Source organism: Carassius auratus, chromosome 4 (assembly GCF_003368295.1).
Source record: "Carassius auratus strain Wakin chromosome 4, ASM336829v1, whole genome shotgun sequence".
NCBI lineage: Eukaryota > Metazoa > Chordata > Actinopteri > Cypriniformes > Cyprinidae > Carassius > Carassius auratus.
The window spans coordinates 6,733,286-6,752,497 of record NC_039246.1 but is presented as its reverse complement, the minus strand read 5'-3'; the positions used below and the strand labels follow the sequence as shown (position 1 = coordinate 6,752,497).

The following is a 19,212-nucleotide window of genomic DNA, read 5'->3' as shown; positions in this document are numbered from 1 at the left end:
CAAGGAGAAGTGTAACTTGCTACGATGAGAGTGTCTTTCATGGCATCCTCCATTGTGTCAAAAGATGCTGTCCATATACTGTGTAAGTGATGGGCAAACTTCCAGAGCCCTCTCTATCACAGGCTGGTTTTCAAGCCACCGATGACCATAGAAAGATAAAGGGAAGATGGTGCACTTGGGTCACGGCAGTGTAGTCTTCTCTCCTTGTTGGCACATTATGGCATAATGTGTGCATGCTTCTCAGCAGGTTCTCCACTTGCTGTATGGAAAAGGCAGTTTTGACTGCATTATGAAATGTGTGGAGTCCACAGCTCCTCACACCAACAAGTTGAGAACCTCCATACCATTCTTTCTTTTTTATTAAAAAAAAAATGAACATTGGACTCAGCCATTGAAATGGACAACAGTCTCCATAGGTCAAGGGGGTTTACACACTCCTGAAGAAAAACAAATACAAAAAACATAACACTTAAATTCATATTAATTTACACACATTATGGTGTTGTTCAAAATTAACCAATAAATTAAGTAGCATGCATTATACTGTGAATGCTGCCACCCTTTATGACGACTGGGTGAAGGAGGGGCTGGAAACAGGTGCGAGTTAACAATGTAATAGTAAACAAACAAACAAACAAACAAGAGTACAAAAACAATGCAGGGAAGATGAATATCCAAGATGGCGGTGATGCGGTGAGGAATCCGGATGGTGACGGTGAGAAGGCAGCAGGAGAGGATGGCACAGGAACTGTGGGGAATAGAGCCGAAGGTAAGTCTAGATGCTGAGTGATAGTGCGGAGAGTGGCAGTGACAGCTGAGTGACAGCTGCTGATGATGACAATTAACGGAGACGTCCACAAACTAATCAGTGCAGACGCGAAACACACAGACTTCACTACAAAGTGCAAAACCCAGAGATCACGGTTTACCAACCGTGACAGGTTGGTAAGAGTTCCCAGAAGGGCCTACCTGCTGATTGTAGCCATCAATAAGGGAGTGATCCAGTATGTCCCAAGCAGGTACCCAACTCCTCTCCTCCGGTCCGTAACCTTCCCAGTCCACCAGGTACTGGAATCCTCGTCCCCTCCGTCTCAAGTCCAGAATATGATTAACCGAATAAGTCGGTTCCCCATCTACGAGACGCGGCGGCGGGGGAACCGGAGTAGGCGGAGTAATACGTGCATAAAACACGGGTTTAATTTTGGACACGTAAAAGGTGGAGTGTATCCTCCTGTATGTTGGAGGTAGTTTGAGGCGCTAATTTATTAGATACGGAACGCAGATGAATGTTACTGGTAGAAAGCCACACTTTTTGACCCACGACGTAAACAGGAGGCTTTGACCGGTGGCGATCGGCCTTGGCCTTAGTGCGCTCCCTCATCTGGAGCAGAGTCTCGCGGGCTCTGGTCCAGGTGCGGTGGCACCTCTGTACAAATAAATGAGCGGAGGGGACAGCGACTTCAGATTCCGGACTGGGAAAGACTGGTGGCTGGTAACCTAAACTTCACTGAAACGGCCCGTAGCTGACACTGGTAACAAATTGTGAGTGTACTCCACCATAGAGAGTTGTTGACTCCAGGAAAAAGGATTCTTGGAGACCAAACATCGCAACGTCCTCTCTAAATCTTGGTTGGCTCGCTCAGATTGTCCGTTACTTTGGGGATGATAACCAGAAGACAAGCTAACTGACACTCCTAGCAATTTACAAAACTCTTTCCAAAATTTGGATATAAATTGAGATCCCCTGTCAGAAACCACGTCTACCGGGAGGCCATGAAGCCGAAAGAGGTGATCTAAGGCAGTGACCACTGTCTCCTTGGCTGTTGGTAATTTTGGCAAGGGAATGAAATGTGCCACCTTCGAGAACTGGTCCACTACGGTCAAAACGACTGTCATGCCATTAGAGGGCGGTAACAAAATCTAGTGCGATGTGGGATCAGGGTCTCGAAGAGACAGACAGCGGTTGAAGGAGCCCATCAGGAGGTCGGTTAGATGACTTACCACTGGCGCAAACTGAACAAGCCAAAAAAAAAAAAAAAGGATGTCACGAGCCATACGTGGCCACCAGAATCGTTGTATAACCAACCCATTAGTTCGACTTATCCCTGGGTGACAAGCCACGTTACAACAATGACCCCACTGGACGACTTTGGACCTTAACTCCTCCGGCACAAATAAACGTTTAGGTGACCATCTTAACCTTCGACACGACCTCCCATACGAGTGCTGAGACAACAAATTTCTCAGGTAAAATACACTCGGGAGTCACCGGACGGGTGTAGGGATCAAAAAGACGTGACAAAGAGTCAGGTTTGACATTTTTGGAACCCGGGCGGTACGATAAAGTAAAATCAAAGTGACCACCGAGTCTGCCTGGAATTGAGTCTTTTGGCAGTTCTAATGTACTCTAAATTTTTATGATCAGTCCAAACAATGAAAGGTACCCCTGAGCCTTCCAGCCAGTGACGCCACTCCTCTAAAGCTAATTTGATTTAACAACTCTCTGTTACCAATGTCATAATTGCGTTCAGCAGGAGATAATCGATGAGAAAAAAACGCGCAAGGATGTACCTTATCATCCGAAACAGCACATTGGGACAACACCTCTGATGCGTCGACCTACACCACGAACTGCCATGTGGGATCAGGGGCCACAAGGATGGGAACCGAAATGAAGCGGTTTTTGAGGTTAGTTAACGCAGACTCAGCTGCGTCCGACCACCTGAACGGAGTACTGGGAGAGGTCAAGGCTGTCAGAGGTGAGGCTAGTTGGCTGACTTTGCGAATGAAACGGCGATAGAAATTGGCGAACCCCAGAAACTGCTGTAGGGCCTTACGGGAATCTGAGATGGCCAATCTATCACAGCCTTAACCTTGTCAGGGTCCATACGTATTCCTTCGGACGAGACGATATACCCTAGGAAGGGAACAGACTGTGCATGGAATACGCATTTCTCCGCCTTGACAAAAAGCCCATTCTCAAGTAACCTCTGGAGCACTCGTCTGACGTGTTGAACGTGTTCCTGGAGAGATGAAGAAATAATCAGTATGCCATCCAGGTAAACATATATAAACTGATCTACCATATCTCTCAACACGTCATTCACGGGTGCTTGGAAAACCCCTGGCGAGTTGGAGAGCCCGAATGGCATCACCAAGTATTCAAAGTGCCCTCTAGGGGTATTAAAGGCGGTTTTCCATTCATCCCCCTTCCTGATGCAGACCAAATGATAAGCATTACGTAAATCCAATTTTGTGAATACAGATGCTCCCTGTAACCTCTCAAAAGCTGAAGACATGAGTGGTAATGGATAAGTGTTCTTTATCGTAATGTTGTTCAGCTCTCGGTAATCAATGCAAGGTCGCAGAGAACCATCCTTCTTACCCACAAAAAAGAGTCCCGCCCCCGCTGGAGAAGAGGAAAGACGGACGAACCCAGATGTTAAGGAATCAGAAATGTATTTCTCCATGGCCTCCCTCTCAGGAATAGAAAGAGAGTATAACTTGCCCTTAGGCGGAGACTTACCTGGCACTAAATCTATGGCACAGTCGTAGGGACGATGCGGAGGAAGAGCAGGCGACTGGCGCAGGCGGTGCGATGGGCGCAGTGGGAGAAGTGAGCTGATGGATCTAATGGGTGAGCTCGGACACCTGTGCCACCAGCGCTTGGACAGCGCATCCAATGTAGAGATGCTCTCCTGCTGCTGATCCATGCGTTTAACACTGTGGTGCATAAAGTCTGTAAGAGTGTTGGTGCTCGCTGCTTCCAATGGGGGAAGAACCTTCTGTGACGACTGGGTGAAGGAGGGGCTGGAAACAGGTGCGAGTTAACAATTTAATAGTAAACAAACAAACAAACAGAGTACAAAAACAATGCAGGGAAGATGAATATCCAAGATGGCGGTGATGCGGTGAGGAATCCGGATGGTGATGGTGAGAAGGCAGCAGGAGAGAATGGCACAGGAACTGCGGGGAATAGAGCCGAAGGTAAGTCTAGATGCTGAGTGATAGTGCGGAGAGTGGATGAGGTTCCGGGGAAAAACACAGACATCCAACGCAAACGACACAGAAGCAATAGACAGAGGTACTGACATTGAACAACGTTCTCACAAACACAAGACGTGAGACAAGCCAATATATAGGCAGTGTGTAATGAGTGGCAGCTGCTGCTGATGACAATTAACGGAGACGCCCACAAACTAATCAGTACAGACGCGAAACACACAGACTTCACCACAAAGTGCAAAACCCAGAGATCATGGTTTACCAACCATGACCCCCTTCCTTTTTCTATTAATTGTGTATATATTCAATGTCTAAACTTTTTACCATGCCCAATGAACCATGTATAAAAGCCTATATAATGTTCAATACAATTGAACATTGTTATACAATTGTTATACAATTGTCCTAATACTTCATTACTATTACTACAAATAATTTTTCACTTTTTGCATGAGACTCCCTCACCCATACACCCAATGTTCCCAGTTTAATTTCTTGCATACTAAGCAGTAGACTTCAAATATGTTGTTGGCTGGCCTTAACCAAGCCCTTAAATTCAGTTTTTTCAAGCAAGTATCACTAAACTTGACTAAACACTAAACTAACCCCATAGCTAAAAATGTAAATCCGTTTTACGTCTGTGGTGCACTCCAAGAGAAACTTTGTACAAATTTGTAGTTGTAATAGAGCAAATTATATTTGGACTAGTGGAAGAAAGAACTACAACACCATTGAAAAAAAAAGAGAGAGAAACTTAGAAATGAGCATTAGAGGTAGCGCTACATGGACATCGGAAACTAAGACCTGTTTAAAAATATTTAAGACCTACAACAGCAAATTTAAGACATTTTAAAGCTTTTTTTGTCTCAAACTAACCAGTAAGGAAATAACACCTTTCCTGGCCTCCAGGACCTCCATAGTCAAATGAGTCCACCGACTGGCATCATTGAGAGATTGTGTTTTGATTCTGCAGTTTCAGGAAAATGTTTTGGAACTGACACAGCAAATATTTCATCAGTGCAAGGTCATTAACAAGAACTTTGCTGCTGAGTTTCCTCAATAATCCAATAAATTTTTTTTACCAATCTTCAGCAGTGGGATTATAACATGAGTGGTAGCACCATGGAGCAGTCTGGCATTTTTTGGAGATTGGTGGTAAAATATATACAAAGTGGTTACATCCAGTTACAGACTTGCATGCATCGTCTAGTTTGTGTGCAAGACAATGAGTACTCTTCAATGAAGGGAAGTCTTTTCTCAACTTTGCAATCAGTCCACTCTCTCTTTCTGTCATGACTGATGCCCCATCTGTGGCAATGCTGATCAGGTGAGATTTTAAATATTCATTCATCCAAACCTACTGTCAAAAGGGTGTACTTAAAGAGCTTGACACAATGCCTCTGATGTGGTTCCCTTATCTAGCTCTACAAGATAAAGGAAAATGTTTTAATTTTCATCTCTGCCCGTCACATCTGCTCTCAAGTAAATTATTAAACAGCTTTTGCCAAAGTTTATGCTCACTTGAGGTGATTTTTGACTTGTGCAAAAAACGGTTAATGCGAATAACGGGAGAAGTGCATCAAAAAAGTCACGTGACTTTGTGCTATGGAATGGTAAAGTAAAAAGTTCGTGCTCTGCATTTAACCCATCCAAAGTGCACACACACACACCAACACTGTAAACACACATTCGGAGCAGTGACTCGTTTGATAAGATATTTTTATTTTAGTAAAAATGATAATGACAATATATTTTTATTTTAGTAAAAATTATAATGACAAATGTGATTAAAAATTATGGAATGCATATGGTAAATTTTGTGAATTAATTATTTACAATAGTTAACAATGAGTTTGTGGTCATGTCCCTTAATGCTTTATGGGGGGTGCTGTTTAAACAAAGTCCCTTTCAAGGAAAGTCTGTTAACCCTGTGGCCATTTTTGCAACGCCTCTGGGCAGCCCAAACAAGACCAAGTCCTATCTAAAAGAATGAGAAAATCCTGAAATCTCAAAAACTCTTCGCTGAATTTGCAATTAATTGCAATGAATTTGCATATTTCAAATCAGCAACAAAATCGGAAATGAACTGCCTCATGAATGTTGTTTCTTATGCTCGAATATAATTTAAAAAGCTTATCTTTCAGGCTGGACAAGCCAATGTGTTAACCTTCTTTGTATTTCTAGTTTTTGGTTTAAATCACTTTAGCATCAGGCTGCAACATAAGATTGTGTGAGTTTAGCTGTAAGATAACCCACGACTTGGACCAGCTTCAAGATGTCATCACAGGGACCCCAACAGTAGCCAAATTCAGGTTAAACGAAAACGTTTAAAACACAAATTGAACCAGATAATACAATTTGTATTATTTCATTCCATTTATGTCTTTTCATTTATGATTGATCATTTTCATTACACTGTGGCATTTCACAGCAATCTACAACTTTGAATGATATTTTACAATGTTAATTGTTAATAAATTTAATTAAACTAAGAATTAAAATTTTGGATGTTTTAAACTCAATCATATGAATGAGTGACGTTTGAAACATTTGAAATATAGCTTAATACATATTTTCTCGTGCCATTTTAAATTGCTGAGCCATTTAAAACTCTTTCCACATGTAGAACACCAATAGGGTCTCATATAAGCATGACTTTTCAGATGCATCAGTAAGTGTGACGGCAATAGAATTTTTTTGTTGCACTGAGCAGAATTAAATCCCTTTCCTCTAGAGCGAATGTGCAGGTGATTTTTTAAATCGCTTCTTTTTCGAAACTTCTTGTCACTCTCAGAACTCTGCAATTTCTTTCTAGAGTGAGTTTTCAAATGACATTTCAAGCCTCTTTGATATCTGAAACTCTTCTCACACTGAAGACACTTGAATGGTTTCTCTCCAGTGTGAACCCTCATGTGAGTGTGAAGGTTTCCTTTAAGTGAGAAACACTTTCCACACTGGATGCATTTAAAAGGCTTCTCTCCAGTGTGAACTCGGATGTGAATCTCAAGGTTTGCTGTGTTTATGCAAGGCTTTCCACAGTAACTGCAAATGAAAGTATCTGCTCCAGGGTTTTTATGGTGAGCAATTACATGAGTCTTTAGTTCTTTACTGTCTGTGAAACTCTTTCCACACTGACGACACTGAAAACTGTTCTCTCTCGAGTGAATCCTCATGTGGTAATTAAGCGTTACGTTATGTCTGAAACTCTTTCCACACTGATCACACGTGTAAGGCTTCTCTCCAGTGTGAATCCTCATGTGAACCTTGAGGTTCCCATTAAGTGTGAAACTCTTTCCACAGTGATGGCAGATAAAAGGCTTCTTTCTAGTGTCAGTTTCTACATGATTCTTAAGGCGTTTCCTGTTTGTTGAACTCCTTGGTTTCTCTCCAGTGTGATTTTTGATGGGAGTCTTAAGACCTTCCGTTTGTGAGAAGTGAGGTCCTGTGTGACATCTTATGTGGCCATTAAGGGTTCCTTTACGTGTGAAACTCTTTCCACACTGAGGGCATGTATAAGGTTTTTCTTTGGTGTGAATTCTCATGTGAGTCTTAAGACTTTCTTTTCGAGAAAAAGTGTGCCCACACAGTTTGCAGTTGTAAGGCTTCTCTCCAGTGTGAATTCTCATGTGGGTTTTAAGGGATCCTTTACATGTAAAACTGTTTCCACACTGAGGGCATGTATAAGGTTTTTCTCCAGTGTGAAGTCTCATGTGGATATTAAGACTTCCTTTTCGCGAGAAGCTGTTCCCACACTGTTTGCAGGTGTAAGGTCTCTCTCCAGTGTGAGTTCTCATGTGGTTATTAAGGGTTCCTTTACATGTAAAACTGTTTCCGCACTGGGAGCATGTGTATGGCTTCTCACTGGCGTGAATTTTCATGTGGGCTTTAAGGTTTCCTTTTCGAGTGAAACTTTTTCCACACTGGAAGCAGGTGAAATTACTTCTATTCATTTGAACTTTTTTTTGTGAAGATGTATGTGTGCAACTAAAAGATTTTTCTCCATTTATGGAATCATGTTGTTTTTCACAATGGTCTTTCTCTTCTTTTTCATTTGATTCTGGTCTCTCCTCTTTCAAAGCCATCAAGTCTAAAGTGAAGAAAAAAAAGACAAATACAAATAAGCGCTAAAGCATCAAAACCACCATAAAGCATCAAAATCAACATTTCAAAGAAACTGAAATCTCAGAACTTTTCAGTATTGTTAATTTTAGGAATTAATGAAATACCTGCAGCCCAAAAGGCTGCTTGTCAATTATCAAACTAAAACAAGATTTAAATTTAACTTTTTAGTACGAGAAACTATATTTTTTAAACCCATTGTAACATAGAAACTGTGCTTGTTACAGTTAAATCTCTTTTTTTAGTGATATTAGATCTTTTGATAACATAGACCAGGGCTGTACATTTTTTGCATAGCGCTGGTGCTACAAAGGTTGAAAGTTTAAAGATCTCTAAAATAACATCTCAGAAAAAAAAATCAACAAAAAAGAATGCAGTTTAATCAGGCATGTAACAGGCAAAGGACACAAAATCCAAGAAATGTTCTCAGAGAAACATTTTATTTTCCCAAAGTGGCAGACTGCAGAAACACCTATTCCCTGACATTGTCAGTTTTGTTAATTCAGCCCAGTATCACAATCCAACAAGATCCATTTACAATTCAACCTCACCACAACATTAAACTTCAAATTCTATGCACCAGCTCCAAAATAAGAAGAACCGTTGTTCATAGCAACACAAACTCATCAGAGGCCTGTAGCATGATGCCGGTTTCAGTCAAGTTCGTGTTTAGTTTGAGTTTCCAGACTCAAGAAGGTGGGTTGGTTTTGAGAGAGTTTCGTCACCGTGTTGAAGCTCATCAAGAGAATGCCAAGAGCGTGCAAAGCAGTAATCAAAGCAAAAGGTGGCTACTTTGAAGAACCTACAATATGACATATTTTCAGTTGTTTCACACTTTTTTGTTATGTATATAATTCCACATGTGTTAATTCATAGTTTTGATGCCTTCAGTGTGAATCTACAATTTTCATAGTCATGAAAATAAAGAAAAATCTTTGAATGAGAAGGTGTGTCCAAACTTATGGTCTGCACTGTATATATATATATAAATATATATATATATATATATATATATATATATATATATATATATATATATATATATATATATAGCAGTGGTAAATGGGGCAAGTGAAAAACGATTAACACCTGGCTCTCGTTGAAGTGATTGGCGTGGGGACAGGCAAGATCAGAGATCGTGGGGACAGGCAAGATCAGAGAGAGCTGGAGACTCGTGGGAGTTACCCCAGAGATGAAGACTACAGTAGTGTGAAGTAGAGAAATATTTTTAAGTGCCTCTCATGAAGTTTGGGCCAACAGATTACCCAGAGGCATTCCTCCATCTGTTCAAAAAGACAGTTGAGGCATGTGGGTGGCCGACAGACAGCTGGCCGGTCCACGTCATCCCATTGCTGTCGGGGTAGGCCCAGAAGGCTGCCCAAAAACTGCCCGTCCCGAACCTCCTGGTGTATGCCGGTTTAAAAAGAGCCATTCTCCAGAAGGTCGGCCTCAGCCCCGAACAACACCGTCAGCGCTTCCGGTCGCTGGAACTGACTGAAACAGGCTGACCCTTTGTCTTGGCACAGCAGCTCCGGGACTCTTGCCGCAAATGGCTGTTGGCTGAAGGAAGCGATGCCGAGCGATGCCATCGCTGGATCTGGCCATCCAACTGGCAGAGGATCAGCTGGCGGCAAGCTCCGGGGTCGGCGAGCCCCTGCCATCTATCTCTCTCTCTCTCTTTTTCCCTGTCTCTCCCTCTTCCCCTGCCCCGAAACCCATCCCTCTCCCTAGCTCCTGTTGGGCTGGGCCACCGAGGGCCGCCCCCTGCTGGAGGTCGGGACGGAGCCAGCAGCTGGGGCACGAGGCCCGACCCGGGGAAGGGGATCGCAGAGCCAAAAGGGGTTCAAGAATCCTCCTGCTGCTTCCACACGCCAATCACCTAACCCACTTCCTGCCACTAGAGCGGCCTGCTGGCGTTGCGGGGATCTGGGCCATCTCGTGGATCGGTGCCTGGTCATGGAGGTGGGGATGTTGGTCCAGATCCGGGACGACCCACAGGCTGCCCCTGATCAAGCCGGGTTGTACCAAATACCTGTAAGTATTAGGGGGGGGGGGTTCCTATCAGGCCTTGGTGGTTCAGACCTTCATCCATCAAAGCCTGATACAAGCTGGGGCATTGCATACTTGCATTAACCATTCATTGCATGGTTAAGGTGAGCTGTGTGCACGGGGATATAGTGGAATACCCCATAAAGGCCATAGCCATCCAATTTAGGGGCCAAAAGTTGGCCGTTAGTCTGCGCCTCCGGCATCTGCTAATTTTGGGGAATCCGCTAATTTTGGGAACCAACTGGCCAGCGTTTTAAGCGAATTGTACGAATTGTTGGGCATTAAAGTGGTAAGTACCAGCATCTATCACCCAGAAACGGACTGACTGGTCGAACGGTTTAATCGCACATTGAAAACCATGATTCGTAAGTTTGTACAAGAAGACGCGAAAAATTGGGACCGATGGCTAGAACCCCTCTTATTTGCTGTGCGCGAGGTCCCCCAAGCCTCCATGGGGTTTTCCCCCTTCGAGCTTCTTTATGAACGCCAGCACCGGGGGGTGTTAGACGTCCTAAAGGAAACTTTTACTCGCTTTTCATATTATTCACTTTACTTTAAGTTATACTACATAAACTTTTTAATATAACATATCACTTTTACTATATTTCTACTGTGCACTGTATCAGTGCATATTTCACTGGATCCATAAAGCCTCATCAGTTACTGTACATGTGTTATTATTTGTTGTGGAGTTCATCTGTAGGCTATAGCGCTATCAAAATGAAAAGCAGACTACAAGTGTGTCACTTTTTGATATGTATTTACTTGTTTTATTCAATTTTCTCAACAATAGTAAATTATTAGCGTTTAAAGATGTATTAGCTGTGTCCTGACCTGAGACACAAGAAAGAGAGAAAAAAAAGAAAGAAAAATGTTGGGATTGAACACAGAGAAAGCAATAAAACAACTACATTTAATTTAATGTACATTCAAATTACATTACATGCATATTTCACAGTTATACTAAATTCACATTAGAATTGTATACCGAAAAAATCTACGAAATCAACAAGTGAGACAAATGTGAGCTTTCACAATTCCTTACGAAAATTTATAATTTTCCAAACCTAACTTAATAACTGGAGGCAAAGTTTTTTTTTACCTCCACGTAGATCACAAACCTCTGAAATCGGTTGATTAATGTAAACGTTAACGTGTTTTTATTCAGAAAAACGCAGCTCCCCCGTATACTTTCATTTGTTTTTAAGGCAGTCTTGCCCTCACTAACATGGCGGATGCGTTGACGTATCGCGGCAACTGCTAAAAGCGGCAAATGAGGCGTCTAGGTATTTAGATGTCTATGGTGTTAACAAACCGGCTGTGAACGTGCAAAATCTTCATCTTTGGCTCCACTTTGTGTGTAAAAGATAATTTTGAAATGTCATAGAAGTTAACATTAGTGTTTTCTTGGTATTGTAAGCTGCAAACGTTAACTGTTAAATGTTTGGTCGTGGTTAAGACAGAAAAGTCAACGTGTTTTCGGGGGCTGAACGTTAAATGAAGGTTCTTTTTTAATGTAATTATGGGCCATTTTGAGTGAGCGAAAAACGCTAACTTAATCCATCATTCACGTTCGTTAGTAAGGTTAAATTAACTGTTGCTTGCTGTAGGCTGGTCTGTCTTTTCTGTGTGTGTCTTTTAACCGTTTAACTGTAAGTTTACTTCAATATTTTACTGCGAAATCCTAATCTAATCATGGCAAACTATATATTGTTGGAAAGGTCTAAGACTCAAGAATACATATTTGTTGATTATTTTGCAGAACGATATATGGGAAACAGAGGAGATACTACAGATCCAATAAAACTCCTCCTGATGGAGTACTTTGAGGAGGAGCCAAAGGTGCTGCTGCTAAATTAGGAAGTAAGCACACAGCATAAGAAAACTGATCATTTTATTGTAATTTGGTTTAGTAGGTAGGGAATGTAGTGACACACTGATAACAATGTTACCACTGTCAATACAGAGTCCTGAGCATTGCAGGGAAATTCCACAGAAAAACAACATTTTGTGATTCAGATATGTCCGTGTCTTCACCTCTCTTTTAGGATGCCTTAGCAGAACTGCTAAGCAACCAGTGCATCATAGTTGTGGGTAAGGATATTCATGTCAGCTCTTAAATATTTGAAAGTGCTGTTTATTTGTTTCATTGATTAATTTTTTTTTTTGCAGATGAAGGAAACAAAATAACAGTGGATGAAGTCACAGTAAATCATCAGCTGTTCTCTGGTTGCTGTCAGCTATGTGTTCAGCCTTATCAGTCTTATACGTGCTGAACATCATGTTCCCCAAGGGAGCAACCCGGACTCTGGAATATATCCAGAGGTAGGCCTATGTTTTGACAAGGTTCTTTGCCAATTTTATAGTATACTTAGTTTTGCAATGCCATGTCAAAGTGACATGATACATCTTTTGTGTTGCCACAGAAGCCTGCAGAATGTGGGTTTGAAGCAGAAAAAAGGGCACAAAACAATACAACATTCCACCAAAACTGCTTCGATTCCTGTCGGACCCGAGTGACTTCCAGAATCCTTGAAGATTTAAAGGTCATTACACAAACTCCTGTTACTCACACTGTCTTATTCTGTTGAAATCTTGTACATTTGGCACAACTCTGTAAACGCAGCTGCTGGCTGAGACAAACCGGCCGCTGCTCTCGACCAGCTAATGTTACCTGCAGGCAGGAAATAACAGCAGAGAGAGAGAGGAGGAGGAAGGACTGATGCCCGAGTTCTTCATCCTTTTGCAAATGTTGGCCAGTATTGTGATGTCAGATATAGAGTTTGTATAGTGACTTTTCTATTGTAAACTTTATACGTTATAAATAAAATATGAAATTCTAGTTCTATTCTGAATTTAAAAACAACCACGGAGCTTATATGCACACCTTAGTGTTTGTTTATGTATGGCAAGTCATATCGTCATCTCAATATATCAATGTTATCACACATCGCAGATTGTCCTTCTATCATGCAGGCTGTCCTTACACCCTTTCTTGCTTCATTCCTCATTTGGTCAGTTGGTTGTTTGCTAGGAATGCTGAATGTGCGATGCAGTGAAACACTTGGCTTAATTTAACTGAAGTCATAGATAAGGAGGAAGTGAAATGTCATTTATGTTCCAAGTTCTTTTCTTGGGATACATGTTCAATGCTATTTAAAGTACCTCAGCAAGATCCATTTGCGAATTAATATTTTGTTTTTGTTTTACAGCCATAGAAGTAGCATCTGGAACGGAGAGAAAGGAGTGTGGTGTGTTTGTGTGTCTCAGTCTCAACAGGCATGCTATTGTACTCCCATCACCAACTAGACACTCAAAATGATGGAATTATTCAATTGTGTTTTGTTCTTAATAGTTCATTACATTTACTGTGATACAACAAACTTTTATAGTACAAACATGTTATTTGGCAGCATTATTGATTATTGTTCGCACAGTAGCTGTAGAATTCATGTATCCCCTTTTCTTGCTTATCTAAAACGATTCAGAAATATATATTTTTTGAGAGATGTCCCAATGTTGTTGTTTTATCTACACTTCTTTTCTGTTTAATACAACAGTGGTTTGATGAAACATTGGATATAAATAAATAATAATAATTTACTTAATATTTACCATTTTATGTATATTTCAGCTTCGAGAACAAAATATCACTGTGTCTATGACCAAACTGTCCGAACAAGCCCTCCGTATTGCATTACATCTCCAAGATGACACCAAGAGCTTTAGAAGGCCAACCCCTCACCTCCAGGGAAATGGGTCTATATTTCCGTTTTTTATATATATATATATATATATATATATATATATATATATATATACACACACACATACAGGTGCTGGTCATATAATTAAAATATAATCAAAAATGTTGATTTCACTAATTCCATTAAAAAAGTGAAACTTGTATATCATATTCATTCATTACACACAGAATGATATATTTCAAATGTTTATTTGTTTTAATTTTGATGATTAAAACTGACAACTAAGGAAAATCCCAAATCATCACTGTCAACTTTACACTGGACATCAAGCAACGTGGATTATGTGCCTCTTCTCTCCTCCTCCAGACTCTGGGACCCTGACTTCCAAAGGAAATGCAAAATTTACTTTCATCAGAGAACATAACTGTGGATCACTCAGCAGCAGTCCAGTCCTTTTTGTCTTTAGACATTTCTGACACCGTCTGTTGTTCAAGAGTGTCTTGACAGAAAGAATGCGACAGCTGAAACCCACGTCTTGCATACGTCTGTGTGTAGTGGTTATTGAAGCACTGACTCCAGCTGCAGTCCACTCTTTGTGAATCTCCCCCACATTTTTGAATGGGTTTTGTTTCACAATCCTCTCCAGGGTGTGGTTATCGCTATTGCTTGTACACTTTTTCTACCTCATCCTTTCCTTCCCTTCGCCTCTCTATTAATGTGCTTGGACACAGAGCTCTGTGAACAGCCAGGCTCTTTTGCAATGACCTTTTGTGCCTTGCCCACCTTGTGCAAGGCATCAATGTTCGTCTTTTGGACAACAGTTTTCCCCATGATTGTGTAGCCTACAGAACTAGACTGAGAGACCATTTAAAGGATTTGCAGGTGTTTTGAGTTAATTAGCTGATTAGAGTGTGGCACCAGGTGTCTTCAATATTGAACCTTTTCACAATATTCAAATTTTCTGAGATACTGAATTTGGGATTTTCCTTAGTTGTCAGTTATAAACATCAAAATTAAAAGAAATAAACATTTGAAATATATCAGTCTGTGTGTAATGAATGAATATACAAATTTCACTTTTTGAATGGAATTAGCGAAATAAACCACTTTTTTATGATATTCTAATTATATGACCAGCAACTGTACACACACACACACACACACACACGTATATATAGACTGTCTACGAATATTAAACTGCAAATAGACCATTTAAACATGAATGTTCTGCATGTTTGTGAAAAAAATTATCAGGGCTCTAGACTAACTTGTTGCATTTACAAAAGTTAGGTGCTCCCCATCGCTGTCCATACAGGAAATATTGACTTGTAGCCTAAATGATTAACTAACAATCTGGTCAACAAAGTTCTTATTTGAAGCAAAATTCTGCAAGAAAGATAACTTACTGAAAAAGTGTTGGTGCTTAAAGTATTTCACTGAGCTCAAAATAAACTTAAAACATCTCAAGATAAATTACATTAAAAGAAAATCTAAAATTAAGCGTTTTAAGGGCTTCAAATTTAACATCTCATGGCTCAATGTCTTATGGACCATCCTCCACTGCAGTCACATGCCCCTCGGATGGCCAGCTCCTGTAGTTTGACCTTCTTGATCTTTGGCCTTGCCTAAACCAGCTGGCCACACTTTCTCTAGCAGCAAAATTATCAGATCTTCTGAATGTGTCTGAATGAAGGGATGCTCTAGTGTCTGATCTGAACAGCTAAATGGTACCTAAACAGTTTATACTACAGTTTCAGCTATTAAAATAGTTCAGTTTTTTATGTAATAGCAAAGAGATTATATTTTGTTTCGTTGTTTGTTTGTTTTTTAATTAATTTAAAAAAACGTTTGGAGCATTTTTTGTTTGTTAAATATAAGTTTGTTTAATACAGTGAGCCTAAGTTTGATCAATTAGCATTCTCAAATCATCACAACCTGCCTAAAATAAAATCTATAGATATAAAACAGTTCAAGCATATAACAATATTTTAACGTTAGACCCCGATAAATGTGCACTATATCCAATAGTTTGTATGAAGACGCTTCAAGACAGAGACGCCAGTGTGATCACTTGCATTTTTTTCAGTGGATATGGAGTCATTCAACACACGCAAAACTGTATTGCATGATAATACTGGTAAATTTACTGAAATGTATTCATAGAGCCCTGACATCCATACAATTTCTATAAAGTCCTATTTGGACAGAACTAGTTTTACAGGGGGTTGTTCAAGAAATTTGTGTTTCACAGACGTACTTGGCGAATTTAAATCCTGTCTGAATCTGTTTTTCTCACACAACCTCTGTAATAATTCAAGAGCAAATTACTTACTGTTTTTCGGCAAACCCAAACCAGCCCGAATGTGAATGTCTTTGATTGCCAACAATATTTTTTTGACAATGGGTTTCCTTGTGTGTTTTGGCCAACGGGAACTACCGTAGATGCATGTTTGATATGTTTGCCTCCCGGCAAAGAAATAAAAAATAACAATAATAAAATCAAGAGCCAGAACCTGTAAACTGTTAAGACTGACTACTTCAATATCAGCACCAGGTAAGATTACTCGTGTTCATGTTTTAATTACATAAATTAAACATGGTTTTACTACAAAACAATAAAAAAAAATCAAGATAGTTAAACTAAAGTAACCACATTAACCATGGTTTTGCTATACTAGCCATATAGCTTCACCAACTTAGCAAAATGAATTGCTAATGTTCGGACTGCATTAACTAATCAATACAACTGACAGAAATTATGATCAATTTGGCTATTGAATAATGGTGTCCACTTGGCACATGGAAAAAACATCCAACAATCACGTCACTTTACAGAAGAGAATAATGCATTTTAAAAGACGGAGTGAACTTCTGTAGAGAAAGTGCACAACCTAAACTGCTCTTCACACGAAACTGCATCATATTAAAGATACTATACAAAAAAAATAATAAAGATAAAATGTGATCTATGCTTTCCTGTCAGGTGTCAAGACACGTGTGTGTTGTTTAATACTTTTTAAACATGTTTTCCCCAATGCACAACCATTTAACAATTTCTTTATATGCAAAAAATAAAAATAATAAAATTCATTTTTGGATAAAGGCTCATTCTAACGGCAAGCGAGTCTCTGAATGAGCATTAGCACTTAAGTGTAGGAACAGAGGGAGCACAACAGAAAGATAGTGCTTACTACAGGGTTTCTGCGGATCCTTAAAAAGTCTTAAATACCTTTAATGGTATAGATTAAATTCCCAAGAGGTCTTAAATTTAGGGATGTAAACTAGAAACCATGCTTAATATGGCTCAATGTGATGTGCCAATTAAACTTCAAAAGAATATTATAATTTCATTGGATAAATATGAGAGCTGCCAATTTCAAACTAGCTATCAGTACAGAGCTGCAATTTCATTACAACAAATTAATTTGAAGTTAACTACTGGCAGATAATGAATGTGCATTTCCAATCAGCCAGTCTTATTTGTACAAAATAAATAATTTTGTTAGATAATGTTTTATATTTAAAGGCATCATATGACCATGCTACAGATAACAGTGATGGTGTAATGCAATGTTTACATAGTTTAAGGTTCAAAAAGCACATTATTGTCAATATACTCTACATTATTGATTTTTACGAAGCTCATCGTTCACGAACAGCTTGTAACACTCCAAAGAAAAAGGAAAACTTGCATATGAGCCCTTTAAGTAAGGGAAATGAATGGTTTGCATTCTAGTTCAGAAATTGATATTGGGTTTAATTAAGCCACTCATATGACATACTTCAAAAGTATTATTAGTTACTATGAAAGAAAACATACTAAAGACCAAGTTATTGATTTGAGCTTTGAGAATGAAATCTAACCTTTTTTTTCTTCAGCATCTTCTTCATTGTTGACACTGAACACTTCTTCAATCCTCAAGTCTTCACTCTCCTCTTTAATAAACTCCATCTTTATAACTGTATGTCATGTAGATCTCAGCTGCTTCACCGGTAGGTTTTTTTCCCTGTGTGTTTGGACACACTATCATTTTTAACATAAGAACATTAATAAAATAAAATAAATTAAAATCTGAATTACTATGAACTTCCACAAAAGTATGTTATAACTAAACTCTGCAGGGGCTGGCTCTCCAAAAACAGCCTTTAACACCACTATGGACACAATGAAATCTGTTATAAGGTTTGACAAATAAACGATTTAAAATAAAATATATATTTTTGCTTTTCTTGCAACCTTCAAGTGTTAACAATAAACTGATTTAACGCAAAAGGAGACGAACGCTTTCATCAGACAAAATATTACAATGTTGCATCCAATAAATATTAAATCGCTTGTAAAACAAACAGAAATGCTTAGAAAAACCTATTTAATTGCTTAGAAAGTAACAAACCTTTCTACAGCCGAATCACAAAAGATCAGGGAGCTAGTGATGTGTTTGTGTCGTGGTTCATTTTGAATGAATCTTTAATGTGACTCGCGAAGAACGAGTCGTCTCGGGGAGTGATTCGTTCAGTCGCGCATGCGCAATTTTCTATAGGTTCTGCTCTGCTAGTAGTAATTCACCTGTGTCAGTCTGAGCCCGGAAAGAGAATTGATTAGTTCATAGTTCGGGTCTATCGGGTTTCTGACTCGTTCCTTAATCACGTGACAGACCCATATACGCTAAGCCCAATGCAATCTGAACCGGAAAGAGAACTGATTAGTTCATCTTTCGGGTCTTCGGGTTGTTCGTTCTTTTGTCACGTGACGTGACAACATTGGCTGGAGTAATTAGTTAATTTAAAACCTTCCTTACAAATGGGTGCATAGTATTTATTATTATTTTTTATTATAATTATTGGTTATGCTTTACTTTTTTTTCCATGATGGCAAAATCACTTTGATGAAGATTTTTGCTTTTTTTTTTTTAGTTTGTTTACAGTGGATTCTAATCTTCAAAAATGACCTTGTTGTATGTCATTATGTCCTTTTTGAGCAATCTTTTTGTACATACAGTACAGACCAAAAGTTTGGACACACCTTCTCATTCAAAGAGATTTCTTCATTTTCATGACTATGAAAATTGTAGATTCACACTGAAGGCATGAAAACTATTAACACATGGAATTATATATGGAATTATATACATAACAAAAAAGTGTGAAACAACTGAAAATCTGTCATATTCTAGGTTCTTCAAAGCAGTCACCTTTTGCTTTGATTACTGCTCTGCACACTCTTGGCATTCTCTTGATGAGCTTCAAGAGGTAGTCACCTGAAATGGTCTTCCAACAGTCTTGAAGGAGTTCCCCGAGAGATGCTTAGCACTTGTTGGCCCTTTTGCCTTCT

The 19,212-nt window shown here is 39.5% G+C and overlaps 1 protein-coding gene and 1 long non-coding RNA gene across 3 annotated transcripts; one reads left to right on the top strand and one right to left on the bottom strand.

Annotated features, from left to right (window-relative positions):
* Nucleotides 1-6,368: 6,368 nt before the first annotated feature.
* LOC113057367 (gastrula zinc finger protein XlCGF57.1-like) lies at nt 6,369-18,335 on the bottom strand. Of its 2 annotated transcripts, none has more exons than XM_026224741.1 (3): nt 18,275-18,335; nt 17,745-17,887; nt 6,369-8,092 (listed from the first exon to the last, which is right to left on the bottom strand). In XM_026224741.1, the coding sequence occupies exons 2-3, from the start codon at nt 17,830-17,832 to the stop codon at nt 6,528-6,530; spliced, it is 1,653 nt and encodes a 550-aa protein (XP_026080526.1). In that variant the 5' UTR covers nt 17,833-17,887; nt 18,275-18,335; the 3' UTR covers nt 6,369-6,527. The 2 variants fall into 2 exon arrangements, with proteins under 2 accessions (XP_026080526.1, XP_026080536.1); XM_026224751.1 differs by having other exon boundaries at nt 17,745-17,904; nt 18,275-18,329.
* Nucleotides 11,954-13,646, top strand: LOC113057378 (uncharacterized). The gene is made up of 3 exons (XR_003277810.1): nt 11,954-12,498; nt 12,600-12,719; nt 13,386-13,646. It is a non-coding gene; the product is annotated as an uncharacterized LOC113057378 (long non-coding RNA).
* Nucleotides 18,336-19,212: the final 877 nt, after the last annotated feature.

Excerpts from the sequence above, each read along its gene's own strand:
- LOC113057367 (XM_026224741.1), bottom strand. The coding sequence starts at position 17,832 with ATGGAGTTTATTAAAGAGGAGAGTGAAGACTTGAGGATTGAAGAAGTG. Across the intron at positions 8,093-17,744 it reads AGATGCTGAAGAAAAAAAAG|ACTTGATGGCTTTGAAAGAG; the intron begins GTTAGATTTCAT and ends TCTTCACTTTAG.